This window comes from Oncorhynchus mykiss, chromosome 9 (assembly GCF_057628025.1).
Source record: "Oncorhynchus mykiss isolate SJ-2025 chromosome 9, ASM5762802v1, whole genome shotgun sequence".
Lineage (NCBI taxonomy): Eukaryota > Metazoa > Chordata > Actinopteri > Salmoniformes > Salmonidae > Oncorhynchus > Oncorhynchus mykiss.
The window spans coordinates 19,177,989-19,204,570 of NC_143030.1; the positions used below are offsets into that span (position 1 = coordinate 19,177,989).

Genomic DNA, 26,582 nt, shown 5'->3' on the forward strand with positions numbered 1-26,582 from the left:
AACCCAGTGGGAAACGGCTGCCTAAAAATGATCCCCAATCAGAGACAACAATAGACAGCTGCCTCTGATTTGGAACCATACCAGGCCAACATAGAAATACAAAAACTAGAGTACCCACCCTAGTCACACCCCGACCTAACCACATTGGAGAATAAAACGTTCTCTAAGGTCAGGGCGTGGCAGGTTGGTCGTTCATTCGATAGGTTCAGTTGCTAAAGACGCGACCCAGTCGTTCAGTCTTTTTGTTCTGTATCTATGAATGCGACCCAGTCGTTCAGTATTTTTGTTCTGTATCTATGAATGTGACCCAGTCGTTCAGTCTTTTTGTTCTGTATCTATGAATGCGACCCAGTCGTTCAGTCTTTTTGTTCTGTATCTATGAATGCGACCCAGTCGTTCAGTCTTTGTCTTCTGTATCTATGAATGCGACCCAGTCGTTCAGTCTTTTTGTTCTGTATCTATGAATGTGACCCAGTCGTTCAGTCTTTTTGTTCTGTATCTATGAATGCGACCCAGTCGTTCAGTCTTTGTCTTCTTTATCTATGAATGCGACCCAGTCGTTCAGTCTTTTTGTTCTGTATCTATGAATGCGACCCAGTCGTTCAGTCTTTGTCTTCTTTATCTATGAATGCGACCCAGTCATTCAGTCTTTGTCTTCTGTATCTATGAATGCGACCCAGTCGTTCAGTCTTTTTGTTCTGTATCTATGAATGTGACCCAGTCGTTCAGTCTTTTTGTTCTGTATCTATGAATGCGACCCAGTCGTTCAGTCTTTTACTTCTGTATCTATGAATGCGACCCAGTCGTTCAGTCTTTTACTTCTGTATCTATGAATGCAACCCAGTCGTTCAGTCTTTTTGTTCTGTATCTATGAATGCGACCCAGTCGTTCAGTATTTTTGTTCTGTATCTATGAATGCGACCCAGTCGTTCAGTCTTTTACTTCTGTATCTATGAATGCAACCCAGTCGTTCAGTATTTTTCTTCTTTATCTATGAATGCGACCCAGTCGTTCAGTCTTTTTGTTCTGTATCTATGAATGCGACCCAGTCGTTCAGTATTTTACTTCTGTATCTATGAATGCGACCCAGTCGTTCAGTCTTTTACTTCTGTATCTATGAATGCGACCCAGTCGTTCAGTCTTTTTGTTCTGTATCTATGAATGCGACCCAGTCGTTCAGTCTTTTACTTCTGTATCTATGAATGCGACCCAGTCGTTCAGTCTTTTTGTTCTGTATCTATGAATGCGACCCAGTCGTTCAGTCTTTTTGTTCTGTATCTATGAATGCGACCCAGTCGTTCAGTCTTTTTGTTCTGTATCTATGAATGCGACCCAGTCGTTCAGTCTTTTTTGTCCTGTATCTATGAATGCGACCCAGTCGTTCAGTCTTTTTGTTCTTTATCTATGAATGCGACCCAGTCGTTCAGTCTTTTTGTTCTGTATCTATGAATGCGACCCAGTCGTTCAGTCTTTTTGTTCTGTATCTATGAATGCGACCCAGTCGTTCAGTCTTTTTGTCCTGTATCTATGAATGCGACCCAGTCGTTCGTTCTAAATGTTCCATTGCCATACTGGCTGGGAAATATCTTATCTCTTCCTTGCTAGCCAACTACAGCGAACTTACAGTCAAATCTAAAAGTAACAGAAAAGTAGCTGCATTTGCATTTGTTTAAGCTGTTTTCTAGTGACAGCTATGTTTTTGGATCAAATCAAATGTTATTTGTCACATGCACATGGTTAGCAGATGTTAATGCGAGTGTAGCGAAATGCTTGTGCTTCTAGTTCTGACAGTGCAGTATTATCTAACAAGTAATCTAACAAAATCACAACGACTACCTTATACACACAAATGTAAAGGGATGGAATAAGAATATGTACATATAAATATATGGATGAGCGATGACCATGCGGCAGAGGCAAGATACAGTAGATGGTATAGAACAGTATATACATATGAGATGAGTAATGTAGGATATGTAAACATTATTAAAGTGGCGTTATTTAAAGTGACTATTGATCCATTTATTAAAGTTGCCAGTGATTTGAGTCTGTATGTTGGCAGCAGCCTCTATGTTAGTGATAGATGTGTTGTCTCTCGGTCCCAGCTTTGATGCACCTGTACTGACCTCGCCTTCTGGATGATAGCGGGGTGAACAGGCAGTGGCTCGGGTGGTTGTTGTCCTTGATGATCTTTTTGGCCTTCCTGTGACATCGGGTGGTGTAGGTGTCCTGGAGGGCAGGTAGTTTGCCCCCGGTGATGCGTTGTGCAGACCTCACTACCCTCTGGAGAGCCTTGCGGTTCAGGGCGGTGCAGTTGCTGTACTAGGCGGTGTACTAGGCGGTGATACGAGAATGCTCTCGATTGTGCATCTGTAAAAGTTTGTGAGGATTTTAGGAGACAAGCCAAATGTCTTTAGTCTCCAAGGCTGTGACTATAATCAAAGATAATTATTTTGGGATACATCTGTCGTGGAAGATTCAGAATTTGTTGGTAACATATGTAAGATGTTTTATATTCATCAAATGTGTGTAAGTTACTTCTCATCAGAATGGTATTTTTGTATAATACTGTGGTTAAGTTGCAGTTATCTGTTCTATGTCAAGACTAAGTTGCATGGTCCGCAGAGAGGGGAGAGGTCAAAGTATCATCATGTGTAAACATATCTTTTGCTCCACTGTGTGTGTGCCAGTTCACTCCCTAGTTTTCCCATCGGAGATGGCAGTGTCTGGAATCATTCCCCTCTGCGTGAGCTTGTCCAGGATTGGTTGTATTTAGAATTGGTTGTATCTAAATGACAATTTGATATATGCCTGTTGATATGGAGGATTGGTTTATGGTTCTGAGGTTGAGAGAGGAGACAAAGCTGAACAATGAATTATGCCAATGCTGTCTTATCCTGTGTATCTTTGCTATAAAGGATCCCATTTTGCCGTTGTGTGGGGACTCTCAACTTTTCATTAGAGATGCTGAACTGTTGAAAGTCAAAAGGCTATTGCAATGTGGAAGGGGCTCTCAGAGAATTCATTGAGAGACACTGAGTTACCTGAGAGTCACCGGATTGTGATAGAGCTGATATAATTAAAGATGGACTTTGATAACTAACTCTGACTTGTGTGTGTGTGGTTTGCTCCCATGATTTGGTAAATAGAGGAAATTTCCACGACACATCCCACAGCTAACACCATCACTTCAAACTGAAGCTTGAAAGACTGCAAACTAGCTGCATTTCATTTCGTTTGACCTGTTTTCAATATTCATTTCTATGTATATATCAATGAAAATAGTACTGGTTCATGATTTAGACTGGCGGGGAAACACTACCTGCCTGTCTGTCTCGTCCCGACACCCAACACGTTCATTACTATGGGACAGCTGGAGATTGAATGTCTGAAACAATGTTGAAAAAGTCAAAGAGACAGACAGCAAGGTTTATACAAATCTCTGCTGTTGAAAACTAAACTTTTATAGTGGAGATCAAGTTTATAAAGTGTCTGGCTGGGCTGATGAGACAGTGGAATGTGCAGTCAGAAGGAACAGAGTAAATAGGCATTTTAATGTCACGGATTTAGCCGGTGGTAATTTGTGGAATAGACCCTGGCTGGAATGTGGTTTTAACCAATCAGCATTCATGATTAGACCCACTCGTTGTATAATAGACAAATGACATGACAATAGTAAACAAACTACAGGACAATAGTAGACATTTTATAATGGGTGGGTCTAATCCTGAATGCTGATTGGGTAAAACCGCATTCTAGCCGGTGATGGGAGATGGACCAGAGGACGCTGGCGGGAGGAGCTATAGGAGGTCAGGCTCATTGTAATGGCTGGAATGGAATAGGCCAAGAGGACATCCTCAAAACCAAGGACGACACTTGAGATTTACATGTCTCAGACAGGGTTACCTCATCATGAGAGGAGGTTGTGTTTCCAAATCACCTCTGCTACACGTGACCAACCTGTTCTGTTCTGCAGGGCACGAGAGCATGATGTTGAAAGAGAACATGAATATGGTTGAGAGAAGCGGGAAGGTAAAGGTGTGTGAGTGTGTGCCCTCCCGAGTGGTGAGGTGTGTGTCTGAGCTGATCAAGTATGCTGAGGACCCAGATCAACTGAAGACAAGGGAAGTCATCACCACACTGGGACAACTACTGGAAGGTAAGACACAAACTTATACACTCACTAGTGCACAAAGACACCATAATCATGACCCCAGTGATAATGTGTATAATGACTCTAGGTCTTGTGAGCAGTAAGGGTGAGATGCTGTGGAACATGGACCCTGAGAGCTGGAAGAGAACCAGCCTGGTGGAGAGAAAGAAGTTCATAGAGACAGTCAGTCTGGAGCTCATCCTCTCCTCAGACAGCTGGGCAAAAGACTGGAAGGACCAGCGCTGCAACTGCATCGGTAACAAAGGCATTATATTACTCCAACCCCAGGTTAGCCCGTTGAACTACAGCGGTTCCAAAAATATTTTTCTGTCTGGCTGACTGGGAGAACACTTTGAAGAACCTTTATGGGTTCCATGTACTGTCGAACCCCATTAAATTCCATGTATAACCTTCTCTGGAAAAGGCTCTACGTGGAACCAAAAAGGGTTCCACATGAAACCCAAACGGGTTATCAAAGGGTTCCCCCACAGAGACAACTGAAGAACCCTTTATAGGTAGGTAGCACTATATAGTACTTTTATACTTAGAGGCATTAGACCCTACATCTGCACAGGTAACACTAACTTCCACAGTACCATTTCTATTACCTGACTTTGGTTTCATGACTCAAGACCATGTTAGTTCACTGAGCTGATGCCTTGGAGCTGAGTTTTTTACAGAAGGTTTGGGGACCTGGATGTAAAATGCAGTATGGTTTAGTGGTAATATGGTCTTAGTGTAAGAGGGTATATGGTACTAGGTAGTTATAAACAGTGGACATCTGTATCTAGTACAGCTCCTATAGAGGAGGCTGGTGGAGGGAGAAATCAGAAGACTGCTTATTGTAATGCTTGGGAATGGCATCATGAACGATATCAAACACATATCAAACACGTGTTTGGTACGATTTCTCAATCCGTTCCATCCATTACAGTGAACCCATGATCCAATTTCTCCCGCCACCAGCCCCCTGTGGTTCAGCATCATGTCATGGGGCGGCAGGGTAGCTAGCGGTTAGAGCATTGGACTAGTAACTGGAATGTTGCAGGTTCAAACACCCGAGCTGACAAAGTAAAAATCTGTTGATCTGCCCCTGAACAGGCAGTTAACCTACTGTTCCTAGGCTGTCATTGAAAATAAGAATTTGTTCTTAACTGACTTGCCTCGTTAAATAAAAAATGTCCAGCCGCCCAGTCACTTATAGGATACGTGTTCCTGCTGTAGTGGTTACTGGCTAAGTGTGTGTGCACGCATGTATCAGACAATAACAACCGGCAGAGGGATACAAATGGAAGATTGGCTTGCCGGGTAGATTGAGGTATGTGAGTGGGCGTATGACTTGAATCCTTAAATTCAGGAGTTCAAATCAGCATCGAGTCAATTTTGACAAAAGTCCTTTAAGTGTATTTGTTTGCTAATTCTTGTTGCTCATACACATTTTTGATAGTACCTTCAATTTACCCTTATCCAAGCCACTCCAAGTTAATACCTAATCCTAATCTCTCAACGTTAACGCCTAATCCTAACCACTCAAAGTTAATGCCTAACCTTAACTAGTGATGTTAGGTTTGATACTGGAGCTCTGAGGCATGTGTCGAAGTCTCTAAGCAGCTAACTTTGAAGCAGTGTGCCGATGTGTGTATTACTTTATCAAAAGTATAACATCAATGACGTCTGAAGCTTCATTTTTATCACGTGCTGTTTCAAACCGTGTGTTACATGCCAGACCATGAGGTCATCTTTCTTGTTTTATCCTCTGCAGATGGATCAAAGTATATGGTGACTACGGGACAGACGGTTAATTTGTCAATAACAAACTCCTGGATCTTTGATGGTAATGTTTTTTTTATTACCTTTCTGTCCAGTATGATTACTATGGAAGTTGTGTGTGTGTGTGTGGGTGTTCCCTTAAAAGAAGGATACAGAATACATGCTCTCTCCATCACTGAGATGATTTTTGACCAGTTGATATGAATAATTTGATATTGGTGTGTGTGTCTCCTCCAGGCTGGTGGATTCTACAGAACATTTCCCCTCTGGTCCAAACATGGGAATGGGGAACCACATCCAACTTCCTCTTTAAGGTCCAAGGTACAGTAACATCAGACCTCTTCCTAACATAATAGCATAACTAGTATAAGTCATCAGGATCTTATGTTTCCCTCCAAAATAGCAACTTTCTTGGTTCTCTCTTCTCGCACTCTCTCATCCCCCGCTCGCTCACTCTCTCTCTCTCTACCCCTGCTCGCTTTCTCTACCCTCCCCCGCCTGCTGGTTCTCTCTACCCTCCCCCGTCTGCTCATTCTCTCTACCCTCCCCCTCCTGCTCATTCTCTCTACCCTCCCCCGCCTGCTCATTCTCTCTACCCTCCCCCGCCTGCTCATTCTCTCTACCCTCCCCCGCCTGCTCATTCTCTCTACCCTCCCCCGCCTGCTCATTCTCTCTACCCTCCCCTGCCTGCTCATTCTCTCTACCATCCCCCGCCTGCTCATTCTCTCTACCCTCCCCGCCTGCTCATTCTCTCTACCCTTCTCTGCCTGCTCATTCTCTCTACCCTCCCCCGCCTGCTCATTCTCTCTACCCTTCTCTGCCTGCTCATTCTCTCTACCCTCCCCTGCCTGCTCATTCTCTCTACCCTCCCCTGCCTGCTCATTCTCTCTACCCTCCCCCGCCTGCTCATTCTCTCTACACTCCCCGCCTGCTCATTCTCTCTACCCTTCTCTGCCTGCTCATTCTCTCTACCCTCCCCTGCCTGCTCATTCTCTCTACCCTCCCCCGCCTGCTCATTCTCTCTACCCTTCTCTGCCTGCTCATTCTCTCTACCCTCCCCTGCCTGCTCATTCTCTCTACCCTCCCCTGCCTGCTCATTCTCTCTACCCTCCCCCGCCTGCTCATTCTCTCTACCCCCCCGCCTGCTCATTCTCTCTACCCTCCCCCGCCTGCTCGTTCTCTCTACCCTCCCCCGCCTGCTCGTTCTCTCTACCCTCCCCCGCCTGCTCGTTCTCTCTACCCTCCCCCGCCTGCTCGTTCTCTCTACCCTCCCCCGCTCGCTCGTTCTCTCTACCCTCCCCTGCCTGCTCGTTCTCTCTTCCCTCCCCCGCTCTCCCTCTCTACCCTCCCCGCACTCCCTCTCTACCCTCCTCCCTCGCTCGCTCTCTCTACCCTCCCCCGCTCGCTCTCTACACTCCCTCCCCCGCTCGCTCTCTACCCTCCCGCCCCCGCTCGCTCTCTAACCTCCCTCCCCCGCTCTACCCCCCCGCTCTATCTAAGTGCTCGCTCGCTCTCTACCCCCCTGTCTCACTCTACGCCCCCCTCACTCTCTACCCATCCTTTCGATTTACCTCTCCATCTCCATCTCCCCAGCTGCTAGAGTTCCGGAGAGCATGGCATCCAAAGAGAAGATTCACCTGGTAGACGCTGCGTTAAAGATCAACTCTCCCTACCCTTCCGTCCTGCGCACTTCGAGGAAGGTCGACCTCATCATTTCCTTGGACTTCAGCGAAGACCCATTTGAGGCAAACACACACATGCACACATGTATTCATATTCAAGCCTTTCAGAAGAATATGAAGTGCCTAGGTAGTAGTGACCCTCTCTCTCTCCCCTCTAATGAGCTCTTTAGGTAGATGTGACTCTCTCTCTCTCTCTTGTGTGCTCTCTAGGTAGTAGTGACCCTCTCTCTCTCTCTCTCACACACACTCTCTAGGTAGTAGTGACCCTATCTCTCTCTCCCCTCTCTTGCTCACTCTCTAGGTAGTAGTGACCCTCTCTCTCTCCCCTCTCTTGCTCACTCTCTAGGTAGTAGTGACTCTCTCTCTCTCTCCCCTCTCTTGCTCTCTCTCTCTCCCCTCTCTTGCTCACTCTCTAGGTAGTAGTGACTCTCTCTCTCCCCCCTCTCTTGCTCACTCTCTAGATAGTAGTGACTCTCTCTCTCTCCCCTCTCTTGCTCTCTCTCTAGGTAGTAGTGACCCTATCTCTCTCTCCCCTCTCTTGCTCACTCTCTAGGTAGTAGTGACCCTCTCTCTCCCCCCTCTCTTGCTCACTCTCTACGTAGTAGTGACCCTCTCTCTCTCCCCTCTCTTGCTCACTCTCTAGGTAGTAGTGACCCTATCTCTCTCCCCTCTCTTGCTCACTCTCTAGGTAGTAGTGACCCTCTCTCTCTCCCCTCTCTTGCTCACTCTCTAGGTAGCAGTGACCCTCTCTCTCTCCCCTCTCTTGCTCACTCTCTAGGTAGTAGTGACCCTGTCTCTCTCCCCTCTCTTGCTCACTCTCTAGGTAGTAGTGACCCTCTCTCTCTCTCCCCTCTCTTGCTCACTCTCTAGGTAGTAGTGACCCTCTCTCTCTCCCCTCTCTTGCTCACTCTCTAGGTAGTAGTGACCCTCTCTCTCTCCCCTCTCTTGCTCACTATCTAATTAGTAGTGACCCTCTCTCTCTCCCCTCTCTTGCTCACTCTCTAGGTAGTAGTGACCCTCTCTCTCTCCCCTCTCTTGCTCACTCTCTAGGTAGTAGTGACCCTCTCTCACTCCCCTCTCTTGCTCACTCTCTAGGTAGTAGTGACCCTATCTCTCTCTTGCTCACTCTCTAGGTAGTAGTGACCCTATCTCTCTCTTGCTCACTCTCTAGGGAGTAGTGACTAGGGCACGTGTCAAAGTCATTCCACGGAGGGAGTGTCTGTGGGTTTTCACTCCACCCTTGTACTATATTGTCACTAATTAGTAAGGAAGTCCCCTCACCTGGTTGTCTAGGTCTTCATTGAAAAACCAAAAACCTGCAGCCACTCAGCCCTCCCTGGACTGAGTGACACCCCTGGCCTAGGGAGTAGGGCCTAGTGAGAAGGAAGTAGTGCCTAGGAATTAGGGACTAAGGGCTGGTTTGGAGAAGGACATTGACATAACCATACTACTGGTCCTGCTCCTGACAGACGGTGTTTAGTGCCAAACAGTACGCGGATGAGCTGAAGCTTCCCTTTCCCCCAGTGAAGGAGAGTGTGAGGGAGGAGAAAGACCATCCCCAGGACTGCTACGTTTTTGAGGGGCGACGCCCTGAAGAGCCCACCATCATGCACATGCCCCTGTTCAACCTGCGGAACTGCCATGGTGTGTGGTAGTCATCATAGTAGTCAGTGTCTCTGTCTGTTATACTTGTCTCTCTGACTACACCCTTTTCTGACTTAGTTTTTCTCTGTGTCATGTCTTTTTCCTGTATATCTGCACCAACTGTCTGTGTTTTATGATGGCATTAGTATTGTTTATCAGGAGCCACATTTGCTACAGCTACTCTTCCTGGGGTTCACACAAAACACAATGGTAAATCTAAACAAACTTAAAGATACCAAAAACAATTTAGTCCAATGTTGCTAAATATCACGTGGCTGTCCATGGTAATAATTTCTGTGTGTGTCTGTGTGAACAAGTAAAATGGAAAATGTTGACTCACCCTACTTGTAGACTAGTTGAACACCAATGCCATCCTCCTCTCTTTCATGTTGACAAAACGGTCTATGGCTTTTAGTTTTTGTTGTCATAGGCTATCTAGCTAAAATTCTTGCTTGCCTAACTTCCTTGCATGGGCAACCATGACCCAGCTAAATTAGCTAGCTAGTTGACATGAGACTACTAGACTACATATAGACCCTACAGATGCGCGTGACTCTTGGCGGCATTGCGTAGCCCATCGCCATCTTCACCCATTAAACAGCATAGATTTGTTTTTATTACTTCTAAACAAAACAACTTTTTGAGGTTCTCATATGCTTACAATGATGTTTTGATTCTTGCTTGAACAGTCGCTAGGATTATATTTGGTTGTGATCTTTGCAACATAACTATTTTCGATACAGCAGTTATCTAGAATGCTAACGATCATTGAAATAGCAGGACATTCATACAAACCTTAAAATCCAATTGTAATCCAAAAGTAGTGTGAAATGCACTCATAAGCAACATGTAGAGGCTTTTCTTGCTGGCGTTCTATAAGAACTCCCCCTTGTTCTGACACCAGGTTGCACTCCTCGCCCTCGTGTGGGAATGTTTGTAAACACAGAAACAAGTCTATTGAACCTCAATCATGTCAAGCCAGTGGCACAACATATTAATTTATGGTGACAAGCAGTTTTTCTGAAAATGAAGTTTTGCTTAGGAAAGGATTTGATTAGTGTAAATCCAAACTGGCCTCCCTTGGGGTGAGTTTTGCTGCACTAGGATAACCCACAGTTGAGATCAGCTCGATGCTGATAGGATAATTATTTAAAACAATGCTGATAGGATAATTATTTAAAACAATGATAAAGGGAAGTCCAAAATGCTTGCTGGCATCACTCAATCAAACGCTACTGCTGCAACATGTTATACTCTTTGGGTCCAGGCAGCATCAGATGCATGAGCTACACATACTGACACAGAGGGGCGCTGTTTCCCTCCCTCAGATTATTTTTCCGGTGAGATTCAGCCACTTACAAAGTGACCTGAAAAGTATAAAAACACAGAAGCTGTGTTCGAATACCCATACTAACATACTGTATACTACATACTTAACGTGTATATACTATTAGTTTACAGTATGCTAAATAAAACTAACGGGATCCTTTCAGTTGAGTGTACTAGCGCTTCGCATGTCTACCAGAAGTTGATGCTGTTGCTATGCAACCGCTTGTTAGCTTGTTAGCATAACAAATTACTAGCTAGACTTTGGGTTTGTTCATAAATTCAATCTGGAGTGTCAGGGAGTTGTCAGCTCGTCCGTTCGTAAATTCAGAGCGTTTGCCTCTCAGAACACTTTAATTAAGCATCTTTGACAACGTTTACTGACACCGGCTACATACAATGGGTGTTGAGCGTTTGTAAATGTATTGATTCTGTGCTCTGGCATTGTCAGATGACTGCTCAGAAATCGGAGTAGATAGCCAGAGCGAATTTACGAACACACCTGCAACACTATACCACTTAGATAAGCTTTTGAATGACGTGAATAATCAAGTCAATAAACATTGGGCAGTTAGTAAATATACTGGATGTTTGATGTATTAGTAGCCAACTAACATTACAGTGGGTAGCTGACATACCTGTTACATAGTGCTATAATTATATGCTATTCGGTTTTTATAGCGTAGCTAACAAAATATAATTTTTTTGAAAGGTCATGACTTTATTACATTGCTGAACATTTTCTTAAAGACACACCTCAAATATGTCCACCCCTCCCATCTGAGCACAAGCCAGCTGATGTAAGACATGTACATTGTTCTGTTCTCTTCCTAGACGAGAAAGGGTTTAAGAAGGAGAGGGAGAGTTACAAAACATTCCAGCTTCACTACGGTGCGCCGGAGATCGACCACCTCCTGGAGAAGGCCCAGGACAACATGAGGAACAACAGAGACAGGATCCTGGGACAGATCATTATGGCCATCCAACGCAGAAAGAAGCGCATGTCAATGGCTCAATAGTTTTTATCAGTGGTGGAAAGTATCTGTACTTTACTATTAATACTTGACAACTTTTACCTCACGACATTCCTAAAGAAAATAATATACTTTTTATTCCATACATTTTCTCTGACTGCCGACATTGGCTTGTTAGATTTTGAATGCTAAGCAGAACAGAAAAAGTCTAATTCATGCACTTATCAAGAGGACATTCTTGTTCCTCCCTACTGCCTCTGATCTGGCAGACTGATTAGAAGCACCTGCTGCGCATCGGTTGCTCACCTGTGTTCCCTACAAATGCTGTCTTGAATCAAAAGGATTTGTACCTACACACTGGAGAAAGTTGCAGCGTCTGTGTATGTTATCCCTAATGCAGTGAAAATAATAAAAATAATATACAAAATTAACTAAGCTTTTTGAGACATCTTTTTGAGTTCGGACACATCAGACTCTTTGTCTGCTTCTGAGAGAGTGTGATTGTCCCCTTTTTGATTAGGACTCACGAAACACATCCATTGTTTGATGTCTGAGTGTTGGCGTGTGCCCCTGGCTATCTGTGAAAAATAAAATGGTGCCGTCTGGGTTGCTTAATATAAGGAATATGACATTGTTTATCCTTTTCCTTCTGATACTGTTCCTGGAGAGCCTCCCTCCTGTAGGTTTTTGTTCCAGACCTTGTTCCTGGGATTGGAGTGAAAACCTACAGGAGGGTAGCACTTAAGGAACAGAGTCGGAGAGCCCAGGTCTATATGCTTCGGACACAAAGACTATTCTTGTTCTCATAGACTAGGGGTTTTCAACTCTTACCCTACGAGGTCCGGACCCTGCTGGTTTTCTGTTCTAACTGATAATTAATTGCACCCACCTGGTGTCCCAGGTCTAAATCAGTTCCTGATTAGAGGTGAAGAATGAAAACAAATGCACTGGCTTTGTGGTCCAGAGTTGAGTTTGAGGGTGATAGACTAATGACTTGTTGACCTTTTAGACTATGAACGCATAACTAAATGTGAATATGCATGTAGGTCTATAGGCAGATCTATGGGCCTGCATATGTATAGGCCTATACTGGTAGGGCTACATATAGGTGGATAGGCCTACTACATACACTGCACACTGCACATTGGGGTATAGCCTGCATCTCACGTCTCATTTCCTCCACCAGTGCAGCAGCATAATGTGGACACAGACCTCATTACGGACCTCCTGCAGGTACTAATGATCACACTCACTTCCCATCGTTCCTATTTGGCTGTATGGGTCCGTGAGGTAGTTGGCGCCAATTGGTTTTTGCAGGAAACCGACTACTGCTGTTACCCCACTAGAGGGGACACGGTGGTTAGTGGTACATCCTGGAGGAGAGACAGGGCACTAGGGTCAGTCACTAGAGGGGACACAGTGGTTAGTGGTATATCCTGGACGAGAGACAGGGCACTAGGGTCAGTCACTAGAGGGGACACAGTGGTTAGTGGTATATCCTGGAGGAGAGACAGGGCACTAGGGTCAGTCACTAGAGGGGACACAGTGGTTAGTGGAACCCCCTGGAGGAGAGACAGGGCACTAGGGTCAGTCACTAGAGGGGACACGGTGGTTAGTGGAACATCCTGGAGGAGAGACAGGGCACTAGGGTCAGACACTAGAGGGGACACGGTGGTTAGTGGAACATCCTGGAGGAGAGACAGGGCACTAGGGTCAGTCACTAAAGGGGACACGGTGGTTAGTGGAACATCCTCCAAGCTCGTCATCAAGCTCGAGACCCTGGGTCTCGACCCCGCCCTGTGCAACTGGGTACTGGACTTCCTGACGGGCCGCCCCCAGGTGGTGAGGGTAGGCAACAACATCTCCACCCCGCTGATCCTCAACACTGGGGCCCCACAAGAGTGCGTTCTGAGCCCTCTCCTGTACTCCCTGTTCACCCACGACTGCGTGGCCACGCACGCCTCCAACTCAATCATCAAGTTTGCGGACGACACAACAGTGGTAGGCTTGATTACCAACAACGACGAGACGGCCTACAGGGAGGAGGTGAGGGCCCCCGGAGTGTGGTGTCAGGAAAATAACCTCACACTCAACGTCAACAAAACTAAGGAGATGATTATGGACTTCAGGAAACAGCAGAGGGAACACCCCCCTATCCACATCGATGGAACAGTAGTGGAGAGGGTAGCAAGTTTTAAGTTCCTCGGCATTCACATCACAGACAAACTGAATTGGTCCACTCACACAGACAGCATCGTGAAGAAGGCGCAGCAGCGCCTCTTCAACCTCAGGAGGCTGAAGAAATTCGGCTTGTTACCAAAAGCACTCACAAACTTCTACAGATGCACAATCGAGAGCATCCTGGCGGGCTGCATCACCGCCTGGTACGGCAACTGCTCCTCCCACAACCGTAAGGCTCTCCAGAGGGTAGTGAGGTCTGCACAACGCATCACCGGGGGCAAACTACCTGCCCTCCAGGACACCTACACCACCCGATGTTACAGGAAGGCCATAAAGATCATCAAGGACAACAACCACCCGAGCCACTGTTCACCCCGCTATCATCCAGAAGGCGAGGTCAGTACAGGTGCATCAAAGCTGGGACCGAGAGACTGAAAAACAGCTTCTATCTCAAGGCCATCAGACTGTTAAACAGCCACCACTAACATTGAGTGGCTGCTGCCAACACACTGACACTGACTCAACTCCAGCCACTTTAATAATGGGAATTGATGGGAAATGATGTAAAATATATCACTAGCCACTTTAAACAATGCTACCTAATATAATGTTACATACCCTACATTATTCATCTCATATGCATACGTATATACTGTACTCTATATCATCTACTGCATCCTTATGTAATACATGTATCACTAGCCACTTTAACTATGCCACTTTGTTTACATACTCATCTCATATGTATATACTGTACTCGATACCATCTACTGTATCTTGCCTATGCTGCTCTGTACCATCACTCATTCATACTGTATATCTTTATGTACATATTCTTTATCCCCTTACACTGTGTATAAGACAGTAGTTTTGAAATTGTTAGTTAGATTACTTGTTGGTTATTACTGCATTGTCGGAACTAGAAGCACAAGCATTTCGCTACACACGCATTAACATCTGCTAACCATGTGTATGTGACAAATAAAATTTGATTTGATTTGGTAACGCTATAGCTATTCTTGATGCTCTTGAACATTACTTTACGCCAGCAAAGAACGTCATCTACGAGCGTTATGTTTTCGGTTGTTGCAAACAGGAGGACGGGGAGTCCATTGACAGCTTTGTCACTAGGTTAAGGGAAAAGGCAGCTACATGTAACTATGGTGCTTTAAGAGATGAACTGATCAGAGATACGATTGTGCTTGGCATAACTGATGAGGGCACCCGCAGACGTTTGCTGAGAGAACGTGACCTGACGCTGGCCTTGGCAGTGGAGACATGCCGTGCAACAGAGCTTACTGATATACGGATGAGGTCCATGGAGCTAGAAAGGCAACATACGGACAATGTAAATGCTACATTCAGGCAGCCAGTAAAGAAATTCCCCTTTGCCACAGCTAATGCTAATACTACAGCCAACTCTGCAGTAGACAACCCCAATACATGCCGATATTGTGGCATTTCTCATGGACGAGGAAAAGAACACTGCCCAGCCTATGGAAAAATGTGCAAATCCTGTGGTACAGCTAATCACTTCGCAAGGGTCTGCATGAAAAGCAAGAGAAAGGAGGGTAAAGTGCACTCCATTGAAACAAACACAGATGAAGGGAACGGCAGCACAGAGGATGTACATGCTAGCGAGCGCATAGGGGCAGTGAGGGCAAAAGGACAAAAGTGGTTTGTCACTCTGCTACTTAATAATAAACCAAAGCAATGCCAGCTAGATTCAGGGGCCACATGCAACGTTATGAGCCTTAAAGACAAAAGGAGGCTCGCGCCCAGAGACAAACTCACACAGAGTAGCACCAAGCTGAAACTGTATTCAGGCCAGTTCATGACCTCTTTAGGCCTGTTTGTGACAGAGTGTGTTTTACGTGGCCAGAAATACACCCTTGAGTTTGAAATAGTTGAGGGCCAGCCTGTGGCATTCGCCTCTAGGGATGTGTTGTCATGTACTGAACAAGACTGATTACTCGCATCAATGCCTCTGTCTCCTCATTTTACATTCAAACACCAGTCATGGAGCTTTACTCTGATAGAAAGAGCACAAAATTGCACGTCATGCAATGCCCAGCTCACCATCCAACTCTGCACGTGACGCAGTGTACAAAATATACGAACCCCCCCACGAGACACAGTAAGTTGCTAGCTAGTATTAGCTGGAATTCTAAAACCAAAAAACCCATTGGCTTAACAATAAAGTGTCAAGGGGAATCACCGATATAACCCTGTTACATATGTACATTATATGTTTTTGTAATGCATTCAGGCTGTATCACAACCGGAAGTGATTGGGAGTCCCATAGGGCGGCGCACATTTGGCCCAGCTTTGTCCGGGATTGGCCGGGGTAGGCATCAATAAGAATTTGTTCTTAACTGACTTGACTAGTTAAATAAAAAATAAATACGAATAATTCAACACAGCCGCGGGATGTACGGGTGATGAAGGTGAAATGGTAAATCTGAAATAATTTGTGTTGCAATAAAAAACTTTGAAAAACTATTTTCTGTTGCATTATTGATATACATTGACATGTTTTGCTCATGATCCTATCTATTCAGTTGTGGGGGTTTGGAGTCGGACATGCTCATGCTGTTTAGAGTTTAGTTCGAGTTAAGTCGGGTCTCTCTCTCCCTCTCTGTCTTTCTCCCCTCTCTTCTCGCCCCCTTGTAGTGAATATCAAGTGATCTGGAGCGGTGCTCGCAATAGTTATTCACTATTTTTTGTTGTTGTTGTTTACAATTCTAAACTTGTCGAAAAGGGAATGTGAACTATATAAAATAAGGAACATAGCATTCTCTCACCCTCATCTTGCAGGCCATCTCCTTTCCATGTCAAACATGTATGTGTAGGCCCACTAGCCCAGCAGCCCCAGTCTAACAGGCAACACAGTGAGTGGTGCTTTCCACATGCTGGTGCTGATTTGAGGTGAATGAGTTTCTCTGTGATGGACTGCATAGATGTCCATTTGTGCTCAGTTTTAATAGGCACAATCTTAGTGACAACACCCCTCTTGCTATCTCTCTCTCACACACATATCCATTGTAATTATGCAGTACAAAGAAATGTGAGCTCTGTTCACAACTGTCTATTCCTAGGCAGCGCATGAGTTTCAAGTTTGGGGAAGCTTACAATTTATCCTACCATTTCTACCAATCTGTTTGACAGTTATATTCATTAGTGAAATTTCATGGAACAGTTTAATTTCAATAATAACGTTTTCGTTTCTCAAAATGATTGTCAAGTGGTTAATAATTAAAGAATTAAGAATTCAAATGATACAAATCCTAGAGTTAAAACTCTACTGATGGGAGAGCACCAGCCTCTGCCATATGGACACGTTGATTCACTGTGAGCCATTGACAGCTAAAGAAATGAGGGCATGGAACTAAGAGATAGCCAAGGCCAATGTAGCAAAAGGCCTATAATTGTCAACTAATTAAAAATAGCCTGCAGTAAACCAACAAATAAAACAGAAAATATCCTGATGAAAATGCAGGTTCTATCAATTACATTCATCTCTCTGCTCTGCCTGTCTGCCTCCCTTTCTATCAGTCTTGACTTGAGCTCTTTCTATCGGTCTTGACTTGAGCTATTTCTATCAGTCTTGACTTGAGCTAACACTAGTGAAGTGCAACAGTGTAGACTATCAACTCAATCAACTGGGTCTGGCAGAATGACTGCATTTATGAAGGTCCAGCCTGAAGCTGTCAGTACAGAACTTGCCTCAGAGTTTCCCGTGCCAGTGAGCTCGAGACAGAGGCAGCTGATTTTGCAAAGGGAAATGTGTTCAGGTGTTTTATGTAATTGTAACCGATGTGAAATGGCTAGCTAGTTAGCGGTGGTGCACTCTAATAGCGTTTCAATCGTTGACGTCACTCGCTCTGAGACCTTGAAGTAGTGGTTCCCCTTGCTCTGCAAGGGCAGCGGCTTTTGTGGACCGATGGGTAACGATGCTTCGAGGGTGACTGTTGATGTGTGCAGAGCGTCTCTGGTTCGCGCCCGGGTCGGGGTAGGGGACGGACTAAAGTCTAAACTGTCACATAATGTCCACTGGATATATGGGATCCTCAGAGCATGATATTTTGGCCTGGTAATTATCAAGGGGGAGTGTTGGAAAGATTTGTCAAATACTGTGAGGAACTATAATTACTTACAATGAATAAAAAAAACGGACTTAGTTGACTTACTGTGTGAGGTGAGAAAACAATTACTGAGAAGCTCAGCTGATTTGTGGAGGTGAATTAAGACAATCAGAAATCAGACATCCATCCCCAAATGGACACTTTCCTACATTTGCAAGCAGCAGGCCAGTTAGTCTACTTATAAACGTGCTAACTCTTCTTCTACACGTGCTCAGTCTACTTCTATACGTGTTCAGCCTACTTCTATACGTGTTCAGTCTACTTCTATATGTGCTGAGTCTACTTCTATACCTGTTCAGTCTACTTCTATACGTGTTCAGTCTACTTCTATATGTGCTCAGTCTACTTCTATACCTGTTCAGTCTACTTCTATACGTGTTCAGCCTACTTCTATATGTGTTCAGCCTACTTCTATATGTGTTCAGCCTACTTCTACACGTGCTCAGTCTACTTCTATACGTGCTCAGTCTACTTCTATACGTGCTCAGTCTACTTCTATATGTGTTCAGTCTACTTCTATATGTGTTCAGTCTACTTCTATACATGCTATACATGCTCAGTCTACTTCTATATGTGCTCAGTCTACTTCTATATGTGTTCAGCCTACTTCTATACATGCTCAGTCTACTTCTATACGTGCTCAGTTTTTTTTACATGTTATTTCTTACATTAGTACCCCAGGTCATCTTAGGTTTCATTACATACAGTCGAGAAGAACTACTGAATATAAGATCAGCGTCAACTCACCATCAGTACGACCAAGAATATGTTTTTCGCGACGCGGATCCTGTGTTCTGCCTTACAAACAGGACAACGGAGTGGATTCCATGCAGCGACCCAAAAAAACGACTCCCGAAAGAGAGGGAAACGAGGCGGTCTTCTGGTCAGACTCCGGAGACGGGCACACCGTGCACCACTCCCTAGCATTCTTCTTGCCAATGTCCAGTCTCTTGACAACAAGGTTGATGAAATCCGAGCAAGGGTAGCATTCCAGAGGGACATCAGAGACTGTAACGTCCTTTGCTTCACTGAAACATGGCTCACTGGAGAGACTCTATCCGAAGCGGTGCAGCCAACGGGTTTCTCCATGCATCGCGCTGACAGAAACAAACATCTTTCTGGTAAGAAGAGGGGCGGGGGCGTATGCCTCATGGCCAACGTGACATGGTGTGATGAAAGAAACATACAGGAACTCAAATCCTTCTGTTCACCTGATTTAGAATTCCTCACAATCAAATGTAGACCGCATTATCTACCAAGAGAATTCTCTTCGATTATAATCACAGCCGTATATATCCCCCCCCAAGCAGACACATCGATGGCTCTGAACGAACTTTATTTAACTCTCTGCAAACTGGAAACAATTTATCCGGAGGCTGCATTCATTGTAGCTGGGGATTTTAACAAGGCTAATCTGAAAACAAGACTCCCTAAATTTTATCAGCATATCGATTGCGCAACCAGGGGTGGAAAGACCTTGGATCATTGTTACTCTAACTTCCGCGACGCATATAAGGCCCTGCCCCGCCCCCCTTTCGGAAAAGCTGACCACGACTCCATTTTGTTGATCCCTGCCTACAGACAGAAACTAAAACAAGAGGCTCCCACGCTGAGGTCTGTCCAACGCTGGTCCGACCAAGCTGACTCCACACTCCAAGACTGCTTCCATCACGTAGACTGGGAGATGTTTCGTATTGCGTCAGATAACAACATTGACGAATACGCTGATTCGGTGTGCGAGTTCATTAGAACGTGCGTTGAAGATGTCGTTCCCATAGCAACGATTAAAACATTCCCTAACCAGAAACCGTGGATTGATGGCAGCATTCGTGTGAAACTGAAAGCGCGAACCACTGCTTTTAATCAGGGCAAGGTGTCTGGTAACATGACCGAGTACAAACAGTGCAGCTATTCCCTCCGCAAGGCTATCAAACAAGCTAAGCGCCAGTACAGAGACAAAGTAGAATCTCAATTCAACGGCTCAGACACAAGAGGCATGTGGCAGGGTTTACAGTCAATCACGGACTACAGGAAGAAATCCAGCCCAGTCACGGACCAGGATGTCTTGCTCCCAGGCAGACTAAATAACTTTTTTGCCCGCTTTGAGGACAATACAGTGCCACTGACACGGCCTGCAACGAAAACATGCGGTCTCTCCTTCACTGCAGCCGAGGTGAGTAAGACATTTAAACGTGTTAACCCTCGCAAGGCTGCAGGCCCAGACGGCATCCCCAGCCGCGCCCTCAGAGCATGCGCAGACCAGCTGGCCGGTGTGTTTACGGACATATTCAATCAATCCCTATACCAGTCTGCTGTTCCCACATGCTTCAAGAGGGCCACCATTGTTCCTGTTCCCAAGAAAGCTAAGGTAACTGAGCTAAACGACTACCGCCCCGTAGCACTCACTTCCGTCATCATGAAGTGCTTTGAGAGACTAGTCAAGGACCATATCACCTCCACCCTACCTGACACCCTAGACCCACTCCAATTTGCTTACCGCCCAAATAGGTCCACAGACGATGCAATCTCAACCACACTGCACACTGCCCTAACCCATCTGGACAAGAGGAATACCTATGTGAGAATGCTGTTCATCGACTACAGCTCGGCATTCAACACCATAGTACCCTCCAAGCTCGTCATCAAGCTCGAGACCCTGGGTCTCGACCCCGCCCTGTGCAACTGGGTACTGGACTTCCTGACGGGGCGCCCCCAGGTGGTGAAGGTAGGCAACAACATCTCCTCCGCGCTGATCCTCAACACTGGGGCCCCACAAGGGTGCGTTCTGAGCCCTCTCCTGTACTCCCTGTTCACCCACGACTGCGTGGCCACGCACGCCTCCAACTCAATCATCAAGTTTGCGGACGACACAACAGTGGTAGGCTTGATTACCAACAACGACGAGACGGCCTACAGGGAGGAGGTGAGGGCCCTCGGAGTGTGGTGTCAGGAAAATAACCTCACACTCAACGTCAACAAAACTAAGGAGATGATTGTGGACTTCAGGAAACAGCAGAGGGAACACCCCCCTATCCACATCGATGGAACAGTAGTGGAGAGGGTAGCAAGTTTTAAGTTCCTCGGCATACACATCACAGACAAACTGAATTGGTCCACTCACACAGACAGCATCGTGAAGAAGGCGCAGCAGCGCCTCTTCAACCTCAGGAGGCTGAAGAAATTCGGCTTGTCACCAAAAGCACTCACAAACTTCTACAGATGCACAATCGAGAGCATCCTGGCGGGCTGTATCACCGCCTGGTATGGCAACTGCACCGCCCTCAACCGTAAGGCTCTCCAGAGGGTAGTGAGGTCTGCACAACGCATCACCGGGGGCAAACTACCTGCCCTCCAGGACACCTACACCACCCGATGTCACAGGAAGGCCATAAAGATCATCAAGGACATCAACCACCCGAGCCACTGCCTGTTCACCCCGCTATCATCCAGAAGGCGAGGTCAGTACAGGTGCATCAAAGCTGGGACCGAGAGACTGAAAAACAGCTTCTATCTCAAGGCCATCAGACTGTTAAACAGCCACCACTAACACTGAGTGGCTGCTGCCAACACACTGACACTGACTCAACTCCAGCCACTTTAATAATGGGAATTGATGGGAAATGATGTAAATATATCACTAGCCACTTTAAACAATGCTACCTTATATAATGTTACTTACCCTACATTATTCATCTCATATGCATACGTATATACTGTACTCTATATCATCGACTGTATCCTTATGTAATACATGTATCACTAGCCACTTTAAACTATGCCACTTTGTTTACATACTCATCTCATTTGTACATACTGTACTTGATACCATCTACTGTATCTTGCCTATGCTGCTCTGTACCATCACTCATTCATATATCCTTATGTACATATTCTTTGTCCCCTTACACTGTGTACAAGACAGTAGTTTTGGAATTGTTAGTTAGATTACTTGTTATTACTGCATTGTCGGAACTAGAAGCACAAGCATTTCGCTACACTCACATTAACATCTGCTAACCATGTGTATGTGACAAATAAAATTTGATTTGATTTGATTTGAGCCTACATCTATACGTGTTCAGTCTACTTCTATACGTGCTCAGTCTACTTCTATATGTGTTCAGTCTACTTGTATACGTGCTCAGCCTACTTCTATACGTGTTCAGTCTACTTCTATACATGTTTAGTCTACTTCTATACGTGCTCAGTCTACTTCTATACGTGCTCAGCCTGCTTCTATATGTGTTCAGTCTACTTGTATACATGCTCAGGCAATTTCTATACGTGCTCAGCCTACACCTATACGTGCTCAGCCTACTTCTATACGTGCTCAGCCTACTTCTATACGTGTTCAGCCTACTTCAATACATGCTCAGTCTACTTCTATATGTGTTCAGTCTACTTCTATATGTGTTCAGTCTACTTCTATAAGTGTTCAGTCTACTTCTATACGTGTTCAGTCTACTTCTATACGTGCTCAGTCTACTTCTATACATGTTCAGTCTACTTCTATATGTGTTCAGTCTACTTCTATATGTGTTCAGTCTACTTCTATATGTGCTCAGCCTACTTCTATATGTGTTCAGTCTACTTCTATACATGTTCAGTCTACTTCTATATGTGTTCAGTCTACTTCTATATGTGTTCAGTCTACTTCTATATGTGCTCAGTTTACTTCTATATGTGTTCAGTCTACTTCTATACGTGTTCAGTCTACTTCTATATGTGTTCAGTCTACTTCTATACGTGTTCAGTCTACTTCTATATGTGCTCAGCCTACTTCTATATGTGGTCAGTCTACTTCTATACATGTTCAGTCTACTTCTATATGTGTTCAGTCTACTTCTATATGTGTTCAGTCTACTTCTATATGTGTTCAGTCTACTTCTATACGTGTTCAGTCTACTTCTATATGTGTTCAGTCTACTTCTATACGTGTTCAGTCTACTTCTATATGTGCTCAGCCTACTTCTATATGTGTTCAGTCTACTTCTATACATGTTCAGTCTACTTCTATATGTGTTCAGTCTACTTCTATATGTGTTCAGTCTACTTCTATATGTGCTCAGTTTACTTCTATACATGTTCAGTCTACTTCTATATGTGTTCAGTCTACTTCTATATGTGTTCAGTCTACTTCTATATGTGCTCAGCCTACTTCTATATGTGTTCAGTCTACTTCTATACATGTTCAGTCTACTTCTATATGTGTTCAGTCTACTTCTATATGTGTTCAGTCTACTTCTATATGTGCTCAGTTTACTTCTATATGTGTTCAGTCTACTTCTATACGTGCTCAGTCTACTTCTATATGTGTTCAGTCTACTTCTATACGTGTTCAGTCTACTTCTATATGTGTTCAGTCTACTTCTATACGTGTTCAGTCTACTTCTATATGTGCTCAGCCTACTTCTATATGTGTTCAGTCTACTTCTATACATGTTCAGTCTACTTCTATATGTGTTCAGTCTACTTCTATTTGTGTTCAGTCTACTTCTATATGTGTTCAGTCTACTTCTATATGTGTTCAGTCTACCTCTATACGTGCTCAGTCTACTTCTATATGTGTTCAGTCTACTTCTATACGTGCTCAGCCTACTTCTATACGTGCTCAGTCTACTTCTATACGCGTTCAGTCTACTTCTATTTGTGTTCAGTCTACTTCTATATGTGTTCAGCCTACTTCTATAAGTGCTCAGTCTACTTCTATATGTGTTCAGTCTACTTCTATATGTGTTCAGTCTACCCCTATACGTGCTCAGTCTACTTCTATATGTGTTCAGTCTACTTCTATACGTGCTCAGCCCACTTCTATACGTGCTCAGTCTACTTCTATACGCGTTCAGTCTACTTCTATTTGTGTTCAGTCTACTTCTATATGTGTTCAGCCTACTTCTATACATGTTCAGTCTACTTCTATATGTGTTCAGTCTACTTCTATATGTGTTCAGTCTACTTCTATACGTGCTCAGTCTACTTCTATACATGCTCAGTCTACTTCTATATGTGCTCAGTCTACTTCTATATGTGTTCAGCCTACTTCTATACGTGTTCAGTCTACTTCTATACATGCTCAGTCTACTTCTATACGTGCTCAGTTTTTTTTACGTGTTATTTCTTACATTAGTACCCCAGGTCATCTTAGGTTTCATTACATACAGTCGAGAAGAACTACTGAATATAAGATCAGCGTCAACTCACCATCAGTACGACCAAGAATATGTTTTTCGCGACGCGGATCCTGTGTTCTGCCTTACAAACAGGACAACGGAGTGGATTCCATGCAGCGACCCAAAAAAACGACTCCCGAAAGAGAGGGAAACGAGGCGGTCTTCTGGTCAGACTCCGGAGACGGGCACACCGTGCACCACTCCCTAGCATTCTTCTTGCCAATGTCCAGTCTCTTGACAACAAGGTTGATGAAATCCGAGCAAGGGTAGCATTCCAGAGGGACATCAGAGACTGTAACGTCCTTTGCTTCACTGAAACATGGCTCACTGGAGAGACTCTATCCGAAGCGGTGCAGCCAACGGGTTTCTCCATGCATCGCGCTGACAGAAACAAACATCTTTCTGGTAAGAAGAGGGGCGGGGGCGTATGCCTCATGGCCAACGTGACATGGTGTGATGAAAGAAACATACAGGAACTCAAATCCTTCTGTTCACCTGATTTAGAATTCCTCACAATCAAATGTAGACCGCATTATCTACCAAGAGAATTATCTTTGATTATAATCACAGCCGTATATATCCCCCCCCAAGCAGACACATCGATGGCTCTGAACGAACTTTATTTAACTCTCTGCAAACTGGAAACGATTTATCCGGAGGCTGCATTCATTGTAGCTGGGGATTTTAACAAGGCTAATCTGAAAACAAGACTCCCTACATTTTATCAGCATATCGATTGCGCAACCAGGGGTGGAAAGACCTTGGATCATTGTTACTCTAACTTCCGCGACGCATATAAGGCCCTGCCCCGCCCCCCTTTCGGAAAAGCTGACCACGACTCCATTTTGTTGATCCCTGCCTACAGACAGAAACTAAAACAAGAGGCTCCCACGCTGAGGTCTGTCCAACGCTGGTCCGACCAAGCTGACTCCACACTCCAAGACTGCTTCCATCACGTAGACTGGGAGATGTTTCGTATTGCGTCAGATAACAACATTGACGAATACGCTGATTCGGTGTGCGAGTTCATTAGAACGTGCGTTGAAGATGTCGTTCCCATAGCAACGATTAAAACATTCCCTAACCAGAAACCGTGGATTGATGGCAGCATTCGTGTGAAACTGAAAGCGCGAACCACTGCTTTTAATCAGGGCAAGGTGTCTGGTAACATGACCGAGTACAAACAGTGCAGCTATTCCCTCCGCAAGGCTATCAAACAAGCTAAGCGCCAGTACAGAGACAAAGTAGAATCTCAATTCAACGGCTCAGACACAAGAGGCATGTGGCAGGGTTTACAGTCAATCACGGACTACAGGAAGAAATCCAGCCCAGTCACGGACCAGGATGTCTTGCTCCCAGGCAGACTAAATAACTTTTTTGCCCGCTTTGAGGACAATACAGTGCCACTGACACGGCCTGCAACGAAAACATGCGGTCTCTCCTTCACTGCAGCCGAGGTGAGTAAGACATTTAAACGTGTTAACCCTCGCAAGGCTGCAGGCCCAGACGGCATCCCCAGCCGCGCCCTCAGAGCATGCGCAGACCAGCTGGCCGGTGTGTTTACGGACATATTCAATCAATCCCTATACCAGTCTGCTGTTCCCACATGCTTCAAGAGGGCCACCATTGTTCCTGTTCCCAAGAAAGCTAAGGTAACTGAGCTAAACGACTACCGCCCCGTAGCACTCACTTCCGTCATCATGAAGTGCTTTGAGAGACTAGTCAAGGACCATATCACCTCCACCCTACCTGACACCCTAGACCCACTCCAATTTGCTTACCGCCCAAATAGGTCCACAGACGATGCAATCTCAACCACACTGCACACTGCCCTAACCCATCTGGACAAGAGGAATACCTATGTGAGAATGCTGTTCATCGACTACAGCTCGGCATTCAACACCATAGTACCCTCCAAGCTCGTCATCAAGCTCGAGACCCTGGGTCTCGACCCCGCCCTGTGCAACTGGGTACTGGACTTCCTGACGGGGCGCCCCCAGGTGGTGAAGGTAGGCAACAACATCTCCTCCGCGCTGATCCTCAACACTGGGGCCCCACAAGGGTGCGTTCTGAGCCCTCTCCTGTACTCCCTGTTCACCCACGACTGCGTGGCCACGCACGCCTCCAACTCAATCATCAAGTTTGCGGACGACACAACAGTGGTAGGCTTGATTACCAACAACGACGAGACGGCCTACAGGGAGGAGGTGAGGGCCCTCGGAGTGTGGTGTCAGGAAAATAACCTCACACTCAACGTCAACAAAACTAAGGAGATGATTGTGGACTTCAGGAAACAGCAGAGGGAACACCCCCCTATCCACATCGATGGAACAGTAGTGGAGAGGGTAGCAAGTTTTAAGTTCCTCGGCATACACATCACAGACAAACTGAATTGGTCCACTCACACAGACAGCATCGTGAAGAAGGCGCAGCAGCGCCTCTTCAACCTCAGGAGGCTGAAGAAATTCGGCTTGTCACCAAAAGCACACACATACTTCTACAGATGCACAATCGAGAGCATCCTGGCGGGCTGTAT

At 45.3% G+C, this 26,582-nt stretch overlaps 2 protein-coding genes across 2 annotated transcripts in view; both read left to right on the top strand.

Moving 5' to 3' along the window:
• The first annotated feature begins 3,772 nt into the window (after positions 1-3,772).
• Positions 3,773-11,976, top strand: LOC110532939 (cytosolic phospholipase A2 gamma). Its single transcript, XM_090185683.1, has 7 exons — positions 3,773-4,159; positions 4,242-4,409; positions 5,826-5,987; positions 6,161-6,244; positions 7,517-7,668; positions 9,075-9,249; positions 11,410-11,976. The coding sequence occupies exons 1-7, from the start codon at positions 3,913-3,915 to the stop codon at positions 11,592-11,594; spliced, it is 1,173 nt and encodes a 390-aa protein (XP_090041809.1). The 5' UTR covers positions 3,773-3,912; the 3' UTR covers positions 11,595-11,976.
• Positions 11,977-17,407: 5,431 nt separating this feature from the next.
• The window catches only part of LOC149980809 (cytosolic phospholipase A2 gamma-like), a 51,573-nt gene continuing 42,398 nt past the window's right edge, over positions 17,408-26,582 (top strand). Inside the window, exon 1 of the mRNA XM_090185684.1 lies at positions 17,408-17,476. Within this exon, the coding sequence (XP_090041810.1) occupies positions 17,408-17,476 (69 nt within the window). The remainder of the gene's footprint in view (positions 17,477-26,582) is intronic.

Coding starts and splice junctions, on each gene's coding strand:
- LOC110532939 (XM_090185683.1), top strand. CDS start 3,913: ATGAGAGGAGGTTGTGTTTCCAAATCACCTCTGCTACACGTGACCAAC. Junction 4,160..4,241: donor ACTGGGACAACTACTGGAAG/GTAAGACACAAA, acceptor TAATGACTCTAG/GTCTTGTGAGCAGTAAGGGT. Junction 4,410..5,825: donor CCAGCGCTGCAACTGCATCG/GTAACAAAGGCA, acceptor AACATCAATGAC/GTCTGAAGCTTCATTTTTAT.